This window comes from Eubalaena glacialis, chromosome X (genome assembly GCF_028564815.1).
Source record: "Eubalaena glacialis isolate mEubGla1 chromosome X, mEubGla1.1.hap2.+ XY, whole genome shotgun sequence".
NCBI lineage: Eukaryota > Metazoa > Chordata > Mammalia > Artiodactyla > Balaenidae > Eubalaena > Eubalaena glacialis.
The window spans coordinates 137,785,446-137,811,102 of record NC_083736.1 but is presented as its reverse complement, the minus strand read 5'-3'; the positions used below and the strand labels follow the sequence as shown (position 1 = coordinate 137,811,102).

At 40.3% G+C, this 25,657-nt stretch overlaps 2 protein-coding genes across 4 annotated transcripts in view; both read left to right on the top strand.

Moving 5' to 3' along the window:
• The window catches only part of F8 (coagulation factor VIII), a 125,099-nt gene extending 109,761 nt beyond the window's left edge, over positions 1-15,338 (top strand). For 2 of the 3 annotated variants that reach the window (XM_061178997.1, XM_061179001.1), the window contains 4 exons: positions 1,701-1,845; positions 2,248-2,396; positions 3,162-3,338; positions 13,028-15,338. In XM_061178997.1, the coding sequence (XP_061034980.1) occupies positions 1,701-1,845; positions 2,248-2,396; positions 3,162-3,338; positions 13,028-13,183 (627 nt within the window). In that variant the 3' untranslated portion in view covers positions 13,184-15,338. Of the gene's footprint in view, positions 1-1,700; positions 1,846-2,247; positions 2,397-3,161; positions 3,339-13,027 lie in introns of those variants that run through there. The other variant, XR_009698946.1, reaches the window with a different exon arrangement.
• Positions 15,339-16,969: 1,631 nt separating this feature from the next.
• On the top strand, positions 16,970-18,400 carry SMIM9 (small integral membrane protein 9). Its single transcript, XM_061178265.1, has 3 exons — positions 16,970-16,986; positions 17,175-17,384; positions 18,267-18,400. Exons 1-3 carry the CDS (start codon positions 16,980-16,982, stop codon positions 18,398-18,400), a joined length of 351 nt encoding a protein of 116 aa, XP_061034248.1. The 5' UTR covers positions 16,970-16,979.
• Positions 18,401-25,657: the final 7,257 nt, after the last annotated feature.

Sequence of the window (25,657 nt, the reverse complement as noted above, 5' to 3'; positions counted from 1 at the left end):
TTTGCATCTATATTCATAAAGGCTATTGGTCTGTAATTTTCTTTATTCTGGTATATATGTCTGGCTTTGGTATCAAGGTAATGCTGGCCCTATAGTATGAGTTAGGATGTTTTTCCTCCTTTTCTATCTTTTGGAAGAGTTTGGGAAAGGATTGGCATTAATTCTTTAAACATTTATTAGAATTCACCAGTGAAGCCACCTAGTACATAGTTTCTGGCACATAATACATGGAATCTAGGATTTGTGTAGTCATTAACTATTTGTTGAATCAATACATTGTCTTCCTAAGAAGGTATCTAATCAAGACACAATAATTGAGTTAAAAATGAAGCAGATCTGTTTATCAAAAATAATGCTGTGCCTACAGATTGTCATACTGAGTGAAGTAAGTCAGACAGAGAAAGACAAATACATGATATCACTTATATGTGAAATCGAAAAAAAAGTGTACAAATGAACTTATGTACAAAACAGAAGTAGAGTCACAGATGTAGAAAACAAACTTATGGTTACCAGGGGGGTAAGGGGGGGGATAAATTGGGAGATTGGGATAGACATATACACACTACTATATAGAAAATAGATAACTAATAAGGACCTACTATATAGCACAGGGAACTCTACTCAATACTCTGTAATGACCTATGTGGGAAAAGAATCTAAAAAAGAGTGGATACATGTATGTGTATAACTGATTCACTTTGCTGTACAGCAGAAACTAACACAACATTGTAAATCAACTATACTCCAATAAAAATATTTTTTAAATGCTGTGATTTCTGGGGCAATGCTATACATTTATTAACATTTTTATCCCATAGGAAGAAAAAATTGTTACATGGAAGAACAATTTTTTAAATTCCCCATAATACTATAACTCTGATGTCTGATTATATAACAGCCATACATTGATTCCTGTTTCAGTGTATTCAAGCAGTTACAGAATCCCAGGTGTTTTATGAGAGAGGATTTTCAACTTTCTTTTTACTATATACCATGATTTAAATCTAGGCCTTTTGAATTGGAATTACTACCATATTTCTCAAACTGTGTTCCTTATTCCTTAAATATGTCATGTACTTTTCTGTAGAACCTAGACATGTCAAGTTTCTAAACCCCAGAAGTTGGATATTAACATGTGTCTCATGAATTCATACACAAGGAGTCATTAATTAATGCCCCACAGTACACACAAACACACACACATATTATTGGAAGATCATTCTGAGACCAGTATGGTAAGCTGCCTACTCCCAGTTCCCTTTCACAGCTGCAGCTGACTCTGCCCTAAGCTAGTGTTTCTCAAACTTTATGGTTTGATTCAGTAGATCTGGAACAGGGCTCAAGATGTTGCATTTCTAATTGCTCCCAGGTGATTCTAATGCAGCTGGTCTGTGGCCCATACTGGATTAGCAAAGGCCTAAATGGCTTCCGCAACTTTGATGAATGACCGTTTTACTGGACCCCAAAGTAGACTACTTAACCTGCTCACACCTAATCTCCCTTGTTCCATTCTTCTCCCTGTGATTTTCTCCTTTGCATATTACATTCTAACATCTGGCTAGCCAGAATGGTTTTATTTGGGTGTTCGGTGCTGTTGAGAAATGCACAGAGCAAATTAGAAGAAAGATATGATTGGGAGGAATTGCTTCTTATTCTTTCTTCATTTTACATGTATCTGTGCTAATACCTCCCTACAGGTCTTCTTTGGCAATGTGGATTCATCTGGGATAAAACACAATATTTTTAACCCTCCAATTATTGCTCGGTATGTCCGTTTGCACCCAACGCATTACAGCATCCGCAGCACTCTTCGCATGGAGTTGATGGGCTGTGATTTAAACAGTAAGTGTCAAGTCATCCCATGTCCTTACCTCTCCCAACCATGGGTAGGATGACTAACCATCCTAGTTTTTCCGAGACTGGGGGGATTTCCCAGGACACAGAACTCTCAATGCTAAAACCAGTACAGTCCTGGGCAAACCCATGACTTGGTCATCCTAACCATGGGATTCCCCAGGGGTAGCCACCTCCTACACTACTATTAACAAGGCAAATCAAAGTCCAACAGAGCTGAGCAGAGCTGACCAGAAAATAGGGGGCATCTTAACAATAATATGCAAAAGTTAGTGCCTGGGAAATGACTTCGTGATGACAGTAGCCCTAGAATATATCAGTGGAGACAGGCCAGCAGAACCTCAGCTTCAACTTGTTCTTGTGATTACATTCTTCTTTCATTTCTCTGAGGTTGCAACATGGCACTGGGAATGGAGAGTAAAGCAATATCAGATGCACAGATTACTGCCTCATCCCACTTAAGCAATGTGTTTGCCACCTGGTCTCCTTCACAAGCCCGACTTCACCTCCAAGGGAGGACTAATGCCTGGAGACCCCGGGTAAGAGGGAACAAATTTGCCGTATAACTGATGCAGAAGAAGGAGTAGTGGTTGGGAAAGAATAGGGTAAGCTCTTGACTGTTTCTTCAGTTACTTCTATCACCTGGTTGTTCCCACAAAGAGTGTCAAGGAAAGTTGACTATGCACAGAAAACCCCACAGATATTTATTTAGTGGGTGTGCCATGTGAATTCACACAGCATTCATTGGGGGAAAATGATCCCTAATTGAACCTCCTAGAAACAGAATATCTATATGTAGTACTGGGCTAATATTTGTCAAAGAATTGGAGTGGCTGAAATCCAGTTTTACAGAGAAATATCAACAAAGCAAAGGGTCATAGTTATGTACAGTTCACTGGGCACAGTTCTTTTCTGGAACCACTCAGTTTGTGATTTTCAATCACTGACTAGCTTGGGGAAATGGATGGAGTTAATGGTCTCCGTTCCTCCAGGGGCTTATTTTAAACAAAATAGGTTGTATAACACATTGCCAAACTTTTAATACTCTAGTCAGTCTGTATATTACTCATATATTCATTCAGCAAACCTTTACTGGGCCCCTATTAGATAGCTAACCCTGGGGATACAGAGATGAATCATGAAAAATTTCGGCCCTCAATTTGCTTTGAGTCTAATAAGGGAGACTGACAAACAGGTAATTAATATGCAGAGTGAGAAGTGCTGTGATATGATTAAGAAGGGATTTGGGGATTTCTGGGAGCAAATAGTGACCAAAAAGATACTACTCTAACTAACTTCCCCAGGCAAATAATCGAAAAGAGTGGCTGCAAGTGGACTTCCAGAAGACAATGAGAGTCACAGGAGTAACCACCCAGGGGGTGAAATCTCTGCTTACCAGCATGTATGTGAAGGAGTTCCTCATATCCAGTAGTCAAGATGGCCATAACTGGACTCTGTTTCTTCAGAATGGCAAAGTAAAGGTACGCTAATCTCACAGGAAAGGCACAAAGCCTGTCTTAGAGCTTGACATTTAGAAACATAACAAGGTTGATATATGACGAGACTTTCAGGATAAACTTTACTGAGTATCTATAGTAATAGGGCACTATGAAAGGCATTCTGGGAGGACAAGTGACTCCAAGCAAGAATGTATCATCCCAGGAAAGAGCAGAGTAGAGCCCAAAGCTGCTTATCCTCATAGATGTTGATGTCATTCAGGATGGTGGCCCTTACCGATCTCTGTAGCGTAGTCTCTTGCTACTTGCGCCTTTGCTTTCTAAGCTCCACCCATACTAAGAAACCCTCAAGTCCCTAAAAACAGCATGTTCTTTCTCACGCTAGGCTTTTATAAGTACTGTTTCTTCTACCTAGAACATTTTTTCTGGGTACTTCTTATTGACCCTTTCACCTGGTGCATTCTTCAAGTCTCAGGTAAACATCATCTCCTCCAAGAAGAATTCCTTGTTCCCTCAAGGCTGGATTAAACATTTTTGCTTCTGGCAGTTTAGTGAACCAGAGTACTGATAATGTATGTTCTAGAGGACATTCCCATTTTAAAAAGGGCATATCGCTGATACCTGCTGTAACATGCATGGCTAAATTAATTAGAGCAGACATAAAAGGACAAATATTGTATAATTCCACTTATATGAGTATATTAGGGTTCTCCAGAGAAACAGAACCAAGTGACTCACATGATTATGGAGGCTGACAAGTCTCAAGATCTGCAGGGTGAATCAGCAAGCTGGAGAGCCAATGGCATAAGTTTCAGTCTGAGTGTGAAGGTCTGGAAACGAGGAGAGCCAGTGGTGTAGTTCCTGTCTGAACCCAGGAAGTGCCAATATTTGAGTTTGAGCCCAAAGGCTAGAAAAAAACGCAATGTCCCAATTCAAATGGGCCATGCAAAAAGAATTCTCTCTTACTCAGACGAGGGTCAGCCTTTTTGTTCTATTCAGGCCTTCAACTGATTGCATAAGGCCCACCCACTTTGGGGACGGCCATCTGCTGTACTCACTCTACTATTAAATGTTCCTCTCATCCAAAAACATACTCACCAACACACCCAGAATAATGTTTGACCAAATATCTGGACACCGTATGGCCTAGACAAGTTGACACATAAAATTAACAATTACAATGAGCCTGAAATTCGAATAGAGGTTACCAGAGGCTGGGAGCTGGGGAGAATGGAGAGTTATTGTTTGATGGAGACAGAGTTTCAGTTTTGTTTTTGTTTTTATTTTTTGGTTTTTCGTTTTGTTTTGTTTTGTTTTGGCCGCGCTGCGCGGCTTGTGGGATGTGGGATCTTCGTTCCCTGACCAGTGATTGAACCCGTGTCCTCAGCAGTGAGAGCACAGAGTCCGAACCACTGGAGCATCAGGGAATTCCCCAGAGTTTCAGTTTTGCAAGATGAAGCGTTTTGGAGATGGTTGGTGGTGATAGCTGCACAACGTTGTGAATGTACTTGTTATATACTTGTTGTCAAACGTACTTGTACGCTTAAAAACAGTTAAAATGTTAAAATATATGGTATGTATATATTACCAAAATAAAGAAAAGGCTATAGCACTGATAGTACATACTTCTTCTTAATGCACTGCTGCACTCAATGAAGAAAGGGGACTCTCCAGCCTCCTCACCACCAACGGCAAAAAAATAAAACAAACAAACAAACAAAAAAATGAGCTTTTATTTTAAAATAATGAGCTTAAATCAGAGCAAAGAGAGGTGAAAAATGAGAAAATGTAAAATGGTGGAACTTTCCTAAAGGGAACTGCTTATATTAGTGTTGTTCTCAGGAGACCAAGCTTTGAGCAAAATGCAAGAATGGAATGTGAGACTTCTGCATTAAGTAATGAAACCCAGAAAGGAGCAGAACTAGTTGCAGATAAGTAGCACCTCCTGGCTTCTGGAAGAATGATTTCTCTAGAGAAAAAGCATTCCCAGTTTAGGTCTCCAGGATTCCTACATATTAAAATGATTAGATTAGCAAACATACAAGATAACAAGCCAACTTGACTACAAATGGGCAGAAACAATCAATACAAATTTAGAATCTGAAGAATATCAGATATTGACATTATCAGATATATATCATAAAATAATTATGCACAAAATATTTAAAGCAATGAGCTATGGAAACATAAAAATAAATGACAAATTATTAGGCAGTTTTGGAAAAAACAGTACTTTTAGAAATTAAAAAACATCATTGTTGAAGTTTAAAAATCAAAGAAAGACTTAATAGTGAATTGGGCACAGCCAAAGAGAATTTAGTCACTGGAACATATATCTGAAGAAATTACCCAGAATGGAGCACAGAAGGTACAGAGAAAGCCATATATATATATATATATATATATAAAAGTGGAATCCAGAATGAATGAAAGAAATAGTGGAGAAGTGGCAAACAAACAAGGATGACCACTTTCGCCACTTCTGTTCAACACTGTACTGGAAGTTATAGCCAGAGAAATTACAAAAAATAAAAAATAAACAAAAGGCATTCAGATTGGAAAGGAAGAAGTAAAACTCTCTCTCTTCACCAATGATATGATTTTATCGTAGAAAATCCTAAAGAACCCACAAAAAACTATTAGAACTAATAGATGAATTCAGTAAAGTTGTAGGATACATGATCAACACACAAAAATCTGTTGTGTTTCCATACACTAGTAGTGAAAAATCTGAAAAGAAAATTAAGAAAAAAATTTCATTTACAATATCATCCAAAAGAATAAAATATTTAGGAATAAACTTAACCAAGGAGGTACAAGACTTGTACACTCAAAACTACAAAACATTGCTTGAAAAATTAAAGAAGACCTAAATGAATGGAGAGACATCCTGGGTTAATGGATTGGAACACATTATTAAGATGGCACTACTAACCAAAGCTTTCTACAGATTCGGTGCAATCCCTATCAAAATCCCAATGGCCATTTTTGCAGAAATGGCCAAGCTGATCTTAAAATTCATCTGTAATTGCAAGGGACCCAAAATAGCAAAAACAATCTTGAAAAAACAGTTACCGGATTCACACTTCCCAATTTCAAAACTTACTACAAAGCTACAGTAATCAAAACACTGTGGTAGTGACATAAAGATAGAATTCAAGTCCAGAAATAAGACTATACATCTATAGTAAATTGATTTTCGATAAGGGTGCCAAGACCATTCAATGGGAAAAGAATAGTCTCTTCAACAAATAATGCTGGGAAAACTGGATAGCCACATGCAAAAGAATGAAGTCACCACACACCATATACAAAAATTAATTCAAAATAGATCAAATACCTAAATATAAGAACTAAAACTTTAAAACTCTTGGAAGAAAATATAGAGGTAAATCTTCATGACCTTGGATTTTACAAATGGTTTTTTAGATGTGAACCATAATCACAAACAACAGAAGAAAAATAGATATGAAAAGAATTCTTAAACTCAACAAAAAGACAACCAAATTTAAAAATAGGCAAAGGACTTCCATAGGCATTTCTCCAAAGAAGATATACAAATGGCCAACAAGCACATCAACACCAACATCATTAGTCATTAGAAAAATGCAAATCAAAACCCCAATGAGATATTACTTCACACTTACTAGGATGGCTGTAGTTTTTTTAATACAGAAAGTAAAAAGTGTTAGCAAGGATGTAGAAAAATTGGAACCCATACTGCTGATGGCAATGCAAAATAGGCAGCCACTGTAGAAACCATAGAATTACCATATGATCCCAGCGATTCTGCTACTGGGTATGTACCCAGAAGAATTGAAAATAGGCAATTAACAAAAACTTGCAGGCAAATGCTCATAGCAGCACTATTCACAATAGCCAATGGGTGAAAATGACCCAAATGTCCATCAACTGGTGGATAAACAAATTCTGGTCTATCCATACAGCTGAATATTATTCAGCCATTAAAAAACATAGACATGCTGATGCATGCTACAATATGGGTGAACCTTGAAAATATGCTAAGTGAAAGAAGTCAGACACAAAAGACTACATATTGTATGATTCCATTTATATGAAATATCCAGAATAGGCAAATATAGAGAGACAGAAAACAGATTAGTGATTACCAGAGATTGGAGAGAAGGGTAAACGGGGAGTGGCTTCCTGATGGGTACTGGATTTCCTTTTGGAGTGATAGAAATATTCTGGAACTAGATAATGGTGAATGTAGTAAATGCCACTGAATTTTACAATTTAAAGTGGTTAAGATGATAAATTTTATGTTATGTACATTTTACCACAATAAAAAGGAACCAGAAGACACATACATTACCATACTAAGAGTGACAAGCTGACAGGCGATTTCTAAGCAATAATGAAAATCAGAAGATAATTAATGATATCCATGTGATGCTAAAAGGAAAAATCTGAAACCTGCCCCCAAAAGAAAGAAAATCTGGTGAAATATTTTTCATGCATTCAAGCAAAAACTAAAAAAATTTTTCAGGGACTTCCCTGGCAGTCCAGTGGTTAAGACTCTGAGCTTCCATTGCAGGGGGCCCGGGTTCAATCCCTGGTGGGGGAACTAAGATCCCGCAAGCTGTGCAGCCACAGCCAAAAAAAAAAAAAATTTCCAACTTGCATGACTGATTTTACCACCCAGTAAAATCCTGCCAACATAAAAAAATGAGGATATTTATTAACCTTATGACAGTAAATTTGGAAAATTAGGTAAAATGGATAATTTCTAGTAAATATAACTTACTCAAGAAGGAATCGAAAACCCTGAAACTCCTACAACCATTTTTTTTTTATTGGCCGCGCCCCACAACTTGCGGGATCTTAGTTCCCCGACGAGGGATGGAACCTGGGCCCCCTGCAGTGGAAGTGCGGAAACTCCTACAACCTTTGAAAAATTGAATTGGTGTTCAAAAATCTTCCTACAAAGAAAACTCCAGATTCAGATGGCTATACTAAATACTCTACCAAATTTTCAAGGGAGAAATAATACCATTAATTATTACAAAGATTCTTCCAGAAAAATGGAAAAAGCTTGTATTTACATTATCCAACTCTTTAAATGATGACAACAAATCACAACAAGGACAAGTTTATTAGAAAGGAAAATAATAGGCCAACTTTACTCATGAACATAGATCCGAAACAAAATATTAGCAATATGTATGTGTTAGATTTATCCTAGGAATGCAAGGTTGGCTTAACATTAGAAAATTAATGCAATCCATCACATTAATGAACTTCAGGATTATACAGCCAATAAATGCTGAGAAAAAGATTCATAAAATTCAATATCTATTCTTAATGGGAAAATTTAGCAAACTAAGACTAGTAGGGAAACTATGCAATCTGATAAAGGATATTCACAAAAATTTTACAGCAAATATACTATTTTAGGTGAAACACAGAAAGGTTTCCCTTTGAGATTAAAAAGAAGATACCATTTATCTATTGCTGCATCACAGACTACCCTGAAACTTGGCCACAATTTTGTGGATCAGGAATTTAGGTTGATCTGGCTGGCTGGTTTGTCTGTGATCCATGGGGTGTCAGTGGGTATGGATGGATGGATCTACTTCCTAGATGGCTTCTTTGCTCACCTGCCTGGTATCTTGTTTCTCCTTGACCTTTTCATCCACTGGTGTCTCTTCAGGGCCTCTCAGCATGGTGGTCTTAGGATAGTCACTCTTCTTACATAAAAGCTAGATTCCAAGAAACCAAGGTGGAAGCTGTCAGTCCTGTTGAACTTGGCACAGCATCACCTCTGCCGCCATACTCTATCAGCCCACAGAATCAATTGCCCACCCCAACTTAAAACAAATCAAAAGACACATGCGCCCCAATGTTCACTGCAGCACTATTTACAATAGCCAGGACATGGAAGCAACCTAAGTGTCCAAGGACAGAGGAATGGATAAAGATGATGTGGTACATATATACAATGGAATACTACTCAGCCATAAAAAAGAATGAAACAATGCCATTTGCAGCAACATGGATGGACCTAGAGATTATCATACTAAGTGAAGTAAGTCAGACACAGAAAGACAAATATCATATGATATCACGTATATGTGGAATCTAAAAGAAATGATACAAATGAACTCATTTACAAAACAGAAATAGACTCACAGACATAGAAAACAAACTTATGGTTACCAAAGGGGAAGGGTGGGGGGAAGAGAGATAAATTAGGAGTTTGGGATTAACAGATATACACTACTATACATAAAATAGATAAGCAACAAGGATTTACTGTATAGCACAGGGAACTATATTCAATATCTTGTAATAACCTATAATGGAAAATAATCTGGAAAAATATATATATATATAACTGAATCACTTTGCTGTATATCTGAAACTAACACAATATTGTAAATCAACTATACTTCAATTTTTAAAAAAAACAAGGGAATTCCCTGGAGGTCCAGTGATTAGGACTTGGCGCTTTCACTGCAGTGGCCTGGGTTCAATCCCTGGTCGGTAAACTAAGATCCCGCAAGCTGCGTGGCACGGCCAAAAAAAAAAAAGTCAAAATACACCTACCTCTCCATGGGAGGAGTATCAAAAAAATTCATAACCATCTTTAATCTGCCCCGTCCACTTTTATTAAAAACTGTATTGGAGGTCCTAAGCAATGCAGTAAGGTAAGAAAAAGAAATAAAATGTGTTAGGATTGGAAAAAAAAAAACTCTCATAATATGTGGAAGATACGATGGCATACATAGAAAATCCAAAAGAATCTATCTATCTAAATTATTAGAATTACTAAGATAAGTTTGCAAGCTTGCTGAAAACAAAATCAATAGAAAATTTTATTGTATTTCTACATGCCAGAAACAAATAGAAAAATAATTTAAAATAGCATTTTAAAATTCCAAATACTGAGTTGTACATTCTCATCAAATAATGGCAGCTGCCTAAATCTCTCCATACAGCCTTCAAAAACCATCTGTCTATCTAACTATCTCTCTGTAGATATATTTTAAAATTGCAAATAAAACCACCCATAACTCATAGAATAACTAGAAGACAAAGAATACCATAAGTTTCAGTGGTGGAAATTAAGTGTTCTGGAAAAGCAAAAATGAGTCACAAAATCACAAGACATATCTTCCTATCCCATCTGTTACAGAAATTGCACTTCTCTTTATCAACAGTAGAGGGTGCTTGTGGACTAAGAAACCTAACAAGCCACCCAAACCTCTTATCTCTGACTACATATTGTAAAATCACCTCATTGCTGTGATGAATGAACAGAAAATAGCAGATGAGGTAAAAGGTATTATTCTTTTATTTTTTTAAATTTATTTATTTACTTATTTATTTTTGGCTGCGTTGGGTCTTTGTTGCTGCACCCAGGCTTTCTCTAGTTGTGGTGAGCGGGGGCTACTCTTCATTGCGGTGCGCGGGCTTCTCATTGCGGTGGCTTCTCTTGTTGTGGAGCACGGGCTCTAGGCACACGGGCTTCAGTAGTTGTGGCTCACGGGCTCAGTAGTTGTGGCTCGCGGGCTCTAGAGCGCAGGCTCAGTAGTTGTGGCGCACGGGCTTAGTTGCTCCACGGCATGTGGAATATTCCCGGACCAGGGATCGAACCCATGTTCCCTGCATTGGCAGGCGGAGTCTTAACCACTGTGCCACCAGGGAAGTCACAAAGGTATTATTCTTGATTTTTCACTTCCTCCTTTTTTGAAAACTCCATTGACTTTGGGCTTCACAGTAAGACTCATGTTGACCAATACAGTGTAAGTAGACGTGATATAAACCACTTTCCAACAGAAGCTTTCAATGTGATCGTGTGTTTGGCTCAGTCTCTGGTGCCTCTGCTCTCTGCCATGAGATAAAAATGTCCAAGCTGAGAAGACATGGTGTACGTGAGCCTTGGCCTAGAGCAGAGCCTAAGCCAACCCAGAACAGTCTTGGTTTCCAAATACCATTTCCTATAAAAGGAACCTGGGCTCCTTAGAGATTCCAAGACCAGAGCCAGGAAACTGCCAGGTGTTACTGGAACATCTTGGAGTCCATTATCATCATCAAAATATAAAGGGAGAGGAGACGTTCTTCTCCACAGAAGAATTCCAGGTAATAAATGTAGAAGACATGACAAAATTAAGAAACCAACCATCAATACAGTATATAATACTTGTAAGGAACTTCAGTAGATACTAAAACCATTGGATGAAAGCTTAATGTGGAACCGAATATTTACACAGTCTCAAAGTCCAACCCCACAGATTGTTAGGTAAGGGAAGTTATTACCTTTATAAAAGAGAGATCTGGTGGACATCACCTTAACTAAGGGTCAAACTCTGGAGGAATCGGCATCATGTGTCCTCTGATGTGATATGGTGGGAAAGACACATCACCTAGTTAATATTCTCACTAAAGATGTTGAACTGAAATCTAATAATAAGAAAACAGTCACACAAATTTAGAATGTGGGACATTCTACAACGCAATGGTCCTAGACTTTTTTTTAAATTTTATTTATTTATTTTTATTTATTTATGGCTGTGTTGGGTCTTCGTTTCTGTGCGAGGGCTTTCTCTAGTTGCGGCAAGCGGGGGCCACTCTTCGTCGCGGTGCGCGGGCCTTCTCACTATCGCGGCCTCTCTTGTTGCGGAGCACAGGTTCCAGACACGCAGGCTCAGCAATTGTGGCTCACGGGCCTAGTTGCTCCGCGGCATGTGGGATCCTCCCAGACCAGGGCTCGAACCCGTGTCCCCTGCATTGGCAGGCAGACTCTCAACCACTGCGCCACCAGGAAAGCCCGTCCTAGACTTTTTAAAATGTCAACATCATGAAGGACAGAAAAAGACCAGAGACTAGGAGTCTGTTGTAGATTAAAGGAGATTTAAGTGTTCCTTGTATTATTCTTTCAGTTTCTTGAGGGGAAAGATCAAGGAATAAGTCTAGCAGAAGATGTACAAGCCCCCAAAGTATGCCACAAATATTTATCCAAGAATCTCTTTTGTTTCCCGAAAGTTTTATCAAACACACAAACTTTAACAAATGTTTATAGTATATTTGCTATGTATATACTATATATATTGTACGTGTGGAAGGTCAGTGACCAAGGTCTCTGCTGTCATGGAACCGACATTTGGTGGTGAAAACAAAGGAAATGGTCAATAAGCAGGTAAACAGATAAATGAGAAGATTCTGAATGGTGTAAAGGAAATGAACAAGAGGAGATTTAGAGTCAACAAGAGTCCTGTTTCAGAGATAACATTTAAACTGAGACCCAAAGGCTTGGCAGGTTGAAGTATTTGGGAGTAAAATGTCATGATGTTTACAACTTCCTTGAATTAGTTGGGAAAGTGGGTGAGAAGATTCCAGAGGGAAGCCATAGCTGGAAGCACGGCCTCCACAGGAGGTTAGCAAGGGTGCTCTTAATTCTAGATGTCACAACCACTTTCCCAGGTACAGAGGCAGGGGACCGAGTCATCCAGTCACCTCCCAGGGTTCAATCCTGAACTACCGGAAGCGTGGATCCCTCAATTGGAAGTGAAAAAAAGCGTGCGTGCTGGGCGATGGGCATTGGGATGGGTGCCCATGAGGGGGCGGAGCTTAGGGAAAGTTACAGACCAAGCAGGAGGCCAATGGACTTGGGGAGCCTTGGTGGGGGGGTGTATAAACATTATAACTCTTTTCCTGTCAACCAACAAATGCTCTCTCTCCTCTTTCAGATTTTTCAGGGAAATCAAGACTCCTTCACACCCGTGGTGAACGCTCTAGACCCCCCGCTGTTTACCCGCTTCCTTCGAATTCACCCGCAGAGCTGGGCGCACCGCATCGCCCTGAGGCTGGAGCTTCTGGGCTGCGAGGCGCAGCAGCAGTACTGAGGCCCGGTCTCTCCTTCCTGGACCCGGGCCCTTTCCTGATTCGGGTCCAGCATCCCTCTGAGCCCGCCCTCCAGGTCACTTCCTGCCCCACGCTGCCCACGGTGCCATCGTTTTTCTATGTATTTCAACTCCTCAGTCCCGGCAGATATGCCCTGAAGCCTCCCAAATCAATCGTCATGTGTCCTGCGTTCTCTGGGGCTGTTGCATCCAATTTACCTCTTGTGCATTTGCTGTGGCCGCTCCCAGATTGTTCCTTCCTTCCAAGGTAATCAGGCAAAAAGCAATGAGGAAACTCAGCTGGAAAGCATTCTCCTCCGGACACGGCCACCACTTCCTCCTCTGTGGTGACCAAGAAAGGTCATGATCATACTAGGCTTCTAAAGGACATATTTTTAATATTTCCACAGAAAAATGAGGAAAATCCATGGCTCTCTGGGATAGGAGATACAGCATTGTAATTCTAATCATGCACTCATTTTACTCCCTTCTCAGCTAATTTCCTGCTGAAACGACACAACAAAATGTACCAGGAAATTCTGTACCCTAACTGCCCAAGAGGAACCCCCACCTCACCCCATTCCTGACAGATAAGGTTGGGAATGGTTTACTGTCCTGTAAAAGTCCATTAAGGTTAGAGGTTAATTTACAGAAATCAATAAGGTGATATGGTTTGACTCCCTGTAAAAGGTTAACCACTTTTATGTCTAACTTAATCATCTTGTTTTGGCATTCTTTTCCCATTGACCACATACATCTTTATTTTTCAAATGCTCTTGGAACCAGCTCTTTTGTCTTCCCGCTGGTTTCCTCAATAATCAGTTAAACAAAACATTGACATGTGAAAACAAATGCCTTTGAGAGTTGTGCTTTTATACTGGAAATAAAAATGTGAACAATGAAATTTTATAATTTATGAGGTGAAGCTAACTTAAAAAATTAGAAATGGAGCCTTGATCCAGTAGCAGAGAGAGAGGTTCTTAACCTTGACATCCATTAGCACTAGAAGGAGTAAAGGCAGTGGTCTGGGCTCTGGCCCATCCCACAAACCCCCCTTTTATAAGTTTTCTAGAGGTTGTGACCAACCAGAATCCGGGAGAGGCTGCAGCAGAATGTAGTGAACCTAATGTGAGAAACGCTGTACTTGCATCGCCCACATCTCCTGGGATCCCTTTTACGAGTTCAGTGTTTGCAATCATACTCCAGCTGGTTTGGCTAATGGGGGACCTGTATTCAGAAACCTACAAGACCCTGATGAAGATGACACAGATGGACAAATATACTGTGTTCATGGATTGGAAAAATTAATATTGTTAAAATGACAATGCTACCCAAGGCAATCTACAGATTTAATGCAATCTTTATCAAAATACCAATGGCATTTTTCCAGAATCAGAACAAACAATTCTAAAATTTATATGGAAATACAAAAGACCCTGAACAGCCAAAACATCTTGAGAAACAAGAACAAAACTAGAGGAATCATGCTCCCTGACTTCAGACTGTATTACAAAGCTACAGTCATCAAAACAGTATGGTAATGGCTCAAAAACAGACAAAAACAGACACATAAACCAATGGAACAGGATAGAGAGCCCAGAAATAAACCCACACACCTATGGTCAATTAATCTACGACAAAGGAGACAAGAATATACAATGAAGAAAATACAGTCTCTTCAATAAGTGGTGCTGGGAAAACTGGACAGCTACATGTAAAAGACTGAAATTAGAACGTTTCCTCATACCATATACAAAAATAAACTCAAAGTGATATAATTATTTTGGAAAACAATCTGGCATTATCTACAAAAGTTGAGCATAAAGATAGCCTGTGGCAACTCTGTTGGGTAATGACCTAGACCCAGAACTGCCATGTGAACCAAGAGACAGGGCAGCACTACCCATAACACTTCCAAACTGGAAACAACCCTTATTGCATATATTTCCTAGTGGCTCACTTTAATTGCAGTAGAGTAATCCATTATATAATATATATCACAATTTATTTATCCATTGCTTTTCTGACTGATTCATTTATGCCAGTTCTTCTATGGAGCTGATCATCCTTTTTAAAAAAATTGATTTGTAAGAGTTCTTTGTATGTTAAGGAGATTAACCTATTATCTGTCATATATGTTGTGGAATTTTTCACGTAATTTGTCATTAATCTTTTATCTTTCTTTACAATGTTTTGCTGTATGAAAGCTTTACATTTTTATGCAATAAATTTATCATTATTTTCACCTATGGCTTTGGGGTTTTATGACATGCTCAGAGTAGCTTTTTTCACCCCAAGATTACAAAAAACTCCACTCATGTTTTATCCCAATATGTATATGGTTTTATTTTTGTTTAGTCCTTGATCCATCTAGAATTTATTTTTGTGTGTATGGCTCTCACTCCAGTCAGTGCATCTGAATGAATAGCCAGTCATCACATTAAACCATCTCTTTTTCCCCACTGAAATGAAATGCCACCTTTATCATCTATTCAAATCCCATACATACACTATTTGAAGGTGCAGTAGATACCACGTGGCAAACAAAATATCTTAGAAATCTTCAAGCCCAAGAGGATATGGCTACCATGAGGATGGGTTTCAGCATCAACACAAATGTTTATGCATAGACAGAAGAAAACGTCTGTATGCTTAGCTGTCAAATAGAGGGAGACTGGGGGCGGGTCAAATGCAGTAGATGATATCATAAGGAGGAGTAGAATTCTATTTGGAACTTCAGAAACCTTAAAGGAAGACTCTGGCCAGCTTCTTCTGAAGACGGAGGCCTGATTCACTGGCTTCTTTGCCACCTTACCTGACACAGGTCTCAACAGTGGATGAGAGTGTCAGTTCTAAATGTCTTAAGTAATAGAAAGCTCAAATAGGAGTTTATTTTTCTCAGACCTAGTAGTTGAGAGGTGGGCAGATAGAGGTGTTGGTTTAGTGGCTTAAAATTGTCAGAGCCAGAATAGATGTCATTTTCTTGGCCTTTTCCTTGTGTCCATTGCCTGATGGTCACAGGATGGCTCCTCCAACCCCAGGTAACACTTAAAGAATGTTCAAGGCAGCACAAAGGGAAAATGGTAGTGCCATTTCTTTTATCAAGACAGCAGAAAATCTTCCCGGAAGCCACCCATCAGATCTCCATTATGCTTCAGTGTCCAACACTATGTCCCACAGCCATTGTTAGCAGCAAGGCTGGCTGGGAGAAGGCGGATTCAGCTTTTCTAGCCTCTCTGGTTGCATGTAATAAGTGAAAAGGGGGTGGTGATGACAGGCAATGAACAATATCTGCCCAAATTCACCACCCATTCATTCATTCAAAACATATTTATTGAGCACCTGAACAGCCTATGTGAACAAAACAGAGAGGAGCACGTGTGGCTTGTTCCAGAGGAAATGAGGCTGAGGTGGAGCGATCAAGAGTAGATAATAGGACATGAGTTCAGGGAAGTCAGTAGGACACTACCTGACTTACAACAAAGTGAGCTCTCTTTGGCTGTTCAGTGGCAGCAAGCAGGAAGCTACGAACTCCTGTGACTGCAGAACTTCTGGGCCACCGCCACCCCCATGATGGACTGTGCCCCCTTATCCACTGAAATTCATACCTGGTTAACCATTTATACTGCTTATTTGCTGATTCAGTAATAAACCCAACTCAAAACAAAACAAAACGAAAAGGATGTGGGACTGAAAAAGCGGAGTCTAAGATGACACCACAGGGTTTGGCCTGAACAACTTAAAGAGTTTCCACTAATTGAGCTGGAAAAGCCCGAAGGGGGATGTGGTTTACGAGGGGATGTCAGGTACCTGATCCGATGGAGCACAGTCAATTTCTGTCTTGTGTTGTTTTGTTTCTTGAAGGCGGGATGGTTTTTGCTTTGGAAACTGGCCGTGTTCAGGACTCAACAGTGTCAGTCAGTGAATTTTTCTTGTGTTCATAATAGCTTTAGTTTTGCAATAAAAACCAAACCACCATTTTCTGACTTTTCAGACAGAGCTGCCTTGGGCCGAGCCAAGGAAAAAGCCATCTCCCCTCGGTGCAGGCCCTCGGGAGAGCCCATGGAACCCCCGAAGCTGCTGAGCATGGGATTTCTGCTGTGCTCTCTGACTTGCCTCTTGTTGGAAACTGTCGCTTTGTCTCTGTCACCTTTATCTGCCTTCGGAATACAAGACCAGGATGGATTGGAACCACGCTCGAGGGGTGTGTTTGCTGTTACGATGAATGTTCCTATCTTCCTAGGACGTAAGATTCCTGTCTCAGGTCAGGAAAGACTGATTCTGTATTTAAAAATAATGTTCGCAGGAAAGCAAAGTATTTCTGGTTTGGTTCAACAAGCATGAACCCACTAAGCCAAAGCCATAGGTGTCAACCTTCCGTGAAATATGACAAATGCTCCCTGAGGACAAAGGGATAATTAAAGTTGTTTGGGGGGAGGGGTCAAGAAGGACTTCAGAAAGGAAGCGAAATTTAAGCTAAAGCTGATGAGCCACTGACCCGTGGCTTAGGTGCTCCCAAAGCCCAGCGTGGTGCTCAGTTCCTTCCCATCTCTGGAAAGGGTATCGTTGTGAGTGGTGAACCCTCCTGACTTCACACCACAGACACTTCTGTTTGCCCTACCTCTTCCCTCTGAGCCTCCTTCTGCCAGCCGCCCGGCCTCCTCCTCTTCCTCTTGGTGCCACTGGGGCAGGTGGCCATCTCCTTTCTCCTCATGGGACACAGGGCGCTCAGCCTCCCGAACACCCTCTAGGCAACAGCATGGTGTCCATTAAGTCGTGCTCCTCGCTCAGTGTACCCCATTGATTCACAGAGACCTCCAAACAACCTTTAAGTGATCTGGGGTGGAGAGTATTGCTCCTATTTGACATACAAGGAGGAAAAGATGATATCTATCTGAGGATACCTTTTTTTCCCCCAAAAGTGTATTCCTTTAATCTCTTAGCACAGCGAAGTTGTTAGGAATATGGGCCCTGGGCAACTATAAGAACCTGAGATCTGGGACAACTATTTGAACTTGAACCAGGTTTGAAATCCCAGCTTCATCACTTAGCCTCTCCTCAGTGACTGTCTATGCTCTTCCTGCAGAAACTTCCAGGTCCTGGCTGAGCAACTTCAGTGATTACCTGTGGGATCTCATCAGGAGCTCCATCCCTACAGCTGTCATTTTTGCTTTTCTGATCATTTCAGCAATCATGGGGATCCTCTGCTGCCTCACGTAAGCTGCTGGGGGGAGGAGGGGGGAACTGAGGGAGAGGCAGGAACGGCCAAGTTCCACACCAGCCTGCGCATCTGTAACTAAGGGAAAGTTTTGAGGAAGGTGATTGTGGGAACACCACTCTGAAAGTCCGTGTGTCCCCCTTTGAAAAAGTCTCCTGCACGTTCTCTTTTTTTCTCCAACCCACCCCCTACGTTTCCAACCACTGACACGTGACGTTTAAAGACCAGTGTTTGCAACTGATCTTTTTTTTTTTCTTATACTAACTTCATTAACTCCTAATTATCCTTCCCTTTAGTTTAGGAACTATACATGGAAAACATATGATTAACTTTTCAATTGCCTGAAAATTTGCCGAAATATTTATTATTAAATCATATGAAGCCAAAGAGATTCCTGAAATAGCTAACAAAATACTTAAGCTTAGCTAGAAAAGCCTGAATTTTATTAATTCAATCAGTATTTACTAAGAGATGACCACTTGCCTGTCTCTGTCCTGATTACTAGAGACAGAGAAATAAGACAACTGAACAATTACAACCTGGTGGCTCAGGGCTGTTCAAACTGCGGAATCTAATAAAGTGGCTGAGGTCAAAGATCAGGTGAAGGGTGTGGCATCCCCACCTAAGGCTCCTGATAACCTCAAAACGACCACAGATCAAGAACCATGTCTAGGAAACAAACCTGGATATGGTTCCTGGCACCTAGAACTGACAGGAGCCAAACAGAACTAAATGAGCTATTCATTGTTTGAGCCGTACAGCAGTATTCGGACCTCTGATCGGCCATGAGAAGCACATGGGCTCTGAAGGCCCCTAGGAGGGCCTGCTCCCCAACACTTGCTTCAGGTACAGCCACAGAGAATAGTGGACCGGGGGAGCCTCCTGGAGGATGGGCCACAGGCCAGGGAGCTCCTCCTTACAGGAGGAAGAGCTGGGCCTGATCAATGCTGACCAGCAGGATTCCAGAACTACTACAGAGCAGGGACTGCTGTAGGCCTCCCAGTCTTCCTCTTTTCAAAGGGGAGCGTTTACGGCCATTGCCCTCTTCCTGCTCCATCACTGTATGGGGCGGGGGTGGGGAGTGGAAGCTGGAGATCAGGGGCACATGGTCTATTTCGGTTCAAAGCTCTCTTAACCAAGAAGAGCCACACCCAGACTTGAGAGAACCAGATACTCTGGAAGCAGACTGTGTGTCGGGAGTGTGGTGTGCAGGGTATTATCAGGGATCAACGCCTGCCGGGGGCAGGGGCAGGAAGGGAGCAGCTGAACCGCCTTGCAAGCCCTGCAAGGCCTCGGGTGACCCCCTTCAGAGTTGTCCCTCCCCCGCCGCAGGAAGTACAGGCTCTGTGTTCACCAACCCTGTTCCTTCTTCCCAAGCACAGAGGAAGACTGCATTTCCCAACTAAAGAAGCCAGGACTCAAGTCAACATACATTTGATTCGCTATCTTTTAAATCACTGTTGCTCAAACTCTGGCCGGCAGGCCGGCTGCATCAGAAACATCTGAGGCTTTGGTGAGACACGCACACACAGAGGGACTTCTGTGAAGACAGGCAGGCAACATGCCGAGAGAAATATTTCCTTCTTTGAAGTAAATGGCTCAGCCTGGGGAGAAAAACCAGTAAACCCTTGCTGGGAACAAGCAAGGACAGTAAGAGCAAAACAAAATAAGACATGGATGACAAAATATAAAGGGATCCAAAAAGCTGGCACTATTAAATAGAGATAAACAAAGACCTTAGTGAAAGTAAGATTAGAGAAAAAAAATGATAGATGCAGGAGACATAATTAATTTTTTGGTAGAAAACAACCAAAATAATTCAGCAGAAGAAAACACTTCAAGGCATAATTTTTTTAAATATTGCAAAATTAAAGGAAGGTTTGCGTCTCTAGTCATACGGGGTGCACATAGTAGATGCCAAATAATACTTGATTTTTTATGAATACATTTCACAGTCAGGATTGCAAACAGTTTCTCTGTGCCTCTTTATTCACCCTCTATAACCATTAGCGGTGGCTGTAAAGAAGGCTTAGGCTAGCTGCTTGCTACCTGAGGAAATCAGCATGGAAGCCTGGCTAACCTCTCAGGGCCCTGGCAAGTACGCAAAAACACACATATTCAATCTAACGAATTTTTAGTACGGTTTATACTAGTGAAAAAATAGAACCAACTTCAATGATTCTTGGCTGGTTAAAGAAAGCAGTGAACATTCATACGAGTACTATACAGTCACCAAAACGTTGCTGTAGAAGGGTAATTACGTGGAATCAGATTCATGAAATATTGTTGAGTGGAAAAAAGCAGATTATAACAGAGGATATACAATGTCACCCCATTTGTTGTGAAAAACTATACGTACAGGGAAAAAAACTTTTAAGGACCTAACGAAAGATTTAGACATTGGTCATCTCCTTGTGATAGTCAATAGGTGACTTTAATTATCACTATCGTTGTTGTTATGTAGTTTCATGTTTATTTTTGTCTGTCTGCACTTTCCAATCTTTCCACAACAAAACGTATTGTTTAATTAGTAAGTTTTTTAAGAGAAACTTTAAAAACAAAAAAAGAAAAACTATCTGATCACACTCCAATACCACACTCTTACTCTTACTTTCTCAAGTCATGAAAGCATTTTTGCAATATGAAATTACTTGGTTCATGTTAAGAAAAGAAGCTGTCCAAAATCCTATCTTGGAAAAGGTGATGTAACTACAAAGTAGCTCTGTGCAGACCAAGACAGTGTACTGGAATTTAAACTCAGTTCAGCAGTCATCATTTTCTCTTCCTTTCCCAGTATCCTCATAGGTGAACCAGTCCAGTGAAGTACTAGAAGATTCCAAGAGTGTGCTATTTGTGTGCATTGAGGAAGTATCTATCAGGTAAAATTAAATTGTCTTCCATCTTAAACTACCTTTGCTTTTATTTTCTCCTTTAAAACATGCAATTGAAAAAGTGATAGTAGACTTATTACTGTTTTAATTATAAAATAATACATACTTATTTGAAAAAATTTCATAAAATATAGAAAGAAGAAAAAGTACCCATCATTCTAGCACCCAGAAATAAACATTGTTTACATCTTGGTGTATCTCCTTTCAATCTTTTTTCTATGCTTATACTACCAGTTTCCTAAGATTTGTTACCTGAAACAATAGTTCTGTTTTAATAAACGTTATGACACAATAGGGCTTTGTGGCCAATTAAGTTGGAGAGATGCTGAATTAAACAAATTTAAACATATTTCCTTCACTGTATGACATATCATGGCTATCTTTCCATATCAGGAAGTGTTGCATAGTATTCCTTGCAGTGGATTCGACAGAAGTCGTTTGAGCACCCCCCATATAATAATAATTTAGGGTGTTTGTACTTGTTCACTATTACAAATGTAATGCAGGTGATAGTTTTACACGTTATTCATTTGCTTTCCCCTTTGCTGTTCTGAGTTGGAAATCATTCACTCCGTGGGCACTATTGAACACCTCCTGTTCTGGGCAGGTAACAAAACAAACACCAAGCCTGGCTCGGGTGGAGCCAGAAAGCATCTGGGCTCTACTGGGAGCCAACAGAAAGCAGGGAGCAGAGAAGGGACGTCATTTGATGGGTGTTTTTAAAGGGTCATCTCAGTTGCCACGTTGAGAAGGTCAGAAGCAGGGAGACCAGCCGGGAGGTTTACCGAAATCCAGGTGAGAGACAGTTTCGTTGGGACCAGGGTGGGAGTCGGCAGAGTTGCAGGAAGAGTCGGAATCCAGACAGAGGGTGAAGGAAGAGGATCAGGATTCGATTATGGGTTGGGTGAGGTGTGGGAAAGGGAGGCTTTGGGGATGCCTCCCAGACTTTGGGCCTAAGCACGCGCAGGGATGGGGTTAGGAATCTACTGCCTGAAAAATGCGAAGAGGAAGAAAGACCGAATGGATGTTCTCATTGATACGGAGGTGAGATCCAGCCACACACCCTTTGTCCCACACTCCACACAGCAGGAGGAGACCATCCTCTGATCAAACTTGAAGTGACAGTTTAACTTATCAGCTTGCACTAACCTTTAAATCAGATTGGACGTTTACTTAAATTTCCCCCCCCCCCCACTCAGCACATGGGAGCTGGGGAGGGAAGTCTAAGTAACAATGAAAAGAAGAGCTGCATCCTTACACACATCTTTATAGTCTTTTTATCTTGCCCAGCTTGTTCCTTAAGACAAACTGCTGAACGTGCAGTTGTTGGGTCACAGGCTGGGAGCATGTTAAATCCTCACGCTGGTCCACGTAGCGCTTGTACGAGTTTCCAGGTTCCGCTCGAGGCTCACAGCCCTCCCTCCTCCTACTCTCTTGAACATTGCGTTGTTTCCTTGGTTTTCTTTATATTTTTGCCAGTTATGCTTGGCAATATATTATTTAATTTTGCTTGTATTTTAAAAATTCCTGAAGTATCCCTAGGCTTGGTGCCCCAGAATTTTTAACCTTCTTTTTCTTTTTATAAATGTATTTATTTATTTATTTTTGGCTGCATTGGGTCTGTAATCCCCATCCTGTCTCCTCACGCCAGAGCCCTGCCTCTTTTTAAACTATAAAAACTAAATCATAGGCATGCATTCTCCTGTGATTTTCTTATTTTGTGTTTTGAGATTCATCCATGTGGATGCCTGTAGCCCATTTCCACCCAACTGTATGAAAAGATCTCTAATCATTTACACCATCGACTGTAGACAGACATCTGTATTGTTTCTGTCTTTTTTATTCTAAATATTACTGCATGTCTTGTAGTGTACAAGTGCAAGAGTTCCTCTGAAGACTATCACACTGTGATTGACTTTCTGAGTCAAAGGCACCAATTATTAAATACATCCACATCCTTGAGAAGATGCAGCATCACCAGTCTTTCAATTTTTTTGCCAATCTGGCGGATAAGTAATGGTATCTTATTGTTTTCTTACTTTGCATTTCCCCGATAACTGATGAGATGGAAGACCTTTTCATGTGTTTATAGGACATTTGTCTTTCTCTTCTATGAATTTTGCCCATTTTTCTAATTTTAGTTTCATTTATTCCTTATTGATCAGTAGGAATTCTTTCTATACTCTGTATACTAATATTTTGTAGGCTATAGATGTGGAAAATATCTTCCCTCAGTTTGAGGATTGTATTTTCATTCTCGATATGGTGTATTTTGATCAGCAGAAGTGCTTATTTTATTTTATTTTTTTATTTTTTTTAACATCTTTATTGGAGTATAATTGCTTTACAATGGTGTGTTAGTTTCTGCTTTATAACAAAGTGAATCAGTTATACCTATACATATATCCCCATCTCTCTTCCCTCTTGCGTCTCCCTCCCTCCCACCCCTCTAGGTGGTCACAAAGCACCGAGCTGATCTCCCTGTGCTATGCGGCTGCTTCCCACTAGCTATCTATTTTACGTTTGGTAGTGTATATATGTCCATGCCACTCTCTCACTTTGTCCCAGCTTACCCCTCCCCCTCCCCATATCCTCAAGTCCATTCTCTAGTAGGTCTCTGTCTTTATTCCCAACCTAGAGTCTGTCATACAGAGTGAAGTAAGTCAGAAAGAGAAAAACAAATACCGTATGCTAACACATATATATGGAATCTAAGAAAAAAGAAAAAAAAAGGTCATGAAGAACCTAGGGGCAAGAAGTGCTTATTTTAACGTAGTGCGATTTGGCAATCACTTTCCTCTGCGTAAGTGCTTTTCTACCCCAGAGTCATAAAGGATGTCTCCTATACTGTCTTCTAAAAGTTTTATAGTTTTGCCTTTCACCTTTAAGTCCTTCAGCTACTCGGAATAAATTTTTGTATGGTGTGAGGTAAAGTCTAATTTCATTTTTTAAAAACATTGTGAGAAACTATATTTTTCCAGTCATGAACTTTGAACTGAATTTGTGTGCCTCAAGGCAGTTCTAGGAATTGAGAAAAGCAGATAGCTGCAATAAATTCCAAGGAGCAAAGCCTGATTCTGAGCACTGAGCACCCTGAACTGGAACCGGCCGACCAGAAAAAGGCATGGGAATGTCGAAAAAAAGATCGGCTGTATGACCATGCATCCTCTGAGTCAGCCGACTTGCCCTCCCAGTACTTTTCCACCCTGAGCTTTGCCTCGACAAAAACTTTAACTACATTTTGCTCGAGGACTCACTCCCTCTGAAGTCCTCCGACTGCAGTAGTTTAGATAGCGTGTTTGCCTTCACCTGTAACCAGTCTCGGTTTCTGTTTCGATCCTATGGATCCCCAGTTGCCCTTACTGCAAGCGTGTCCTTTCCCTGCTGCTCTGCAGTGCCTCTTGTTATGTCACCATTTCTCCTCTCTCTTCTGTTCCAATGGTCTATTTGTCTATTTCTGTGCCCATACCATGCTCTCCTAATTAACATAGCTTTGTTGTAAGTCTTGCAATCTAGAAGGCAGTTCCCCCACATTGTTCTTCTAGAGTGCTTTGGCAATTCTTTTTCTTTACAAGTCCACACACATTTTAAAATTAGATTATCAAGTTTCACAAAACCTATCCCAGAAGTGGGATTGCTGGCTCAGAAGGTAGTGTTCAGTTTTATGAGATAATGCAAAACTGTTCTCCTAAATAGTACTGCCAACAGCAGTACTCCCAGCAGAAATATTCAAGAACTCATATGGATTCACATCTTCTCCAACACTTGATATTGTTAGACATTTAAATTTTTGATAATTGAATGGAGGTGCAGTGGTATTTCATTGCGGTCCGATCACTAATGAGGTTGAACATCTGTTCATATGTTTATTGTTCACGTGTGTTTCTCCATCTGTGAAATGTTTATTCGTGTTTTTTACTCATTTATCTGCTGGATTGTTTGTGTTTTCCTTATTAATTTGTAGACCTTTATATATTCATAATAGGAATTCTTCGTCAGTTGTGTGTATTGAAAATATTTTCTGCAAAAGCACAACTGGTCTTTTTTGCTTTTTAGTTTGTCTTTTGATGAGTAAAAGTTCTTAATGCTAAAGTCAAACTGATCAATATTGTTTTATAGTCAATGGTTTGTCTGCATTGTTTAAGAAATCTTTCTCTATCCCGAAGTCTAAAAGTTCTTCACTGCCGTTTTCTGTCAAGAGCTTTAAAGTTGTGTTTTTGACACAGAAGTCCTTAATCCATCTGGAATAGATTTTTTTTCTGCATATAGCATGGAGGAGGGTTCCAGCTTCATCTCTTTCAATATAAATAACCATTTTCCAGCTTTGGTTAATGAAAAGTCCCTCTTTACTTACCTAACATGGCACCT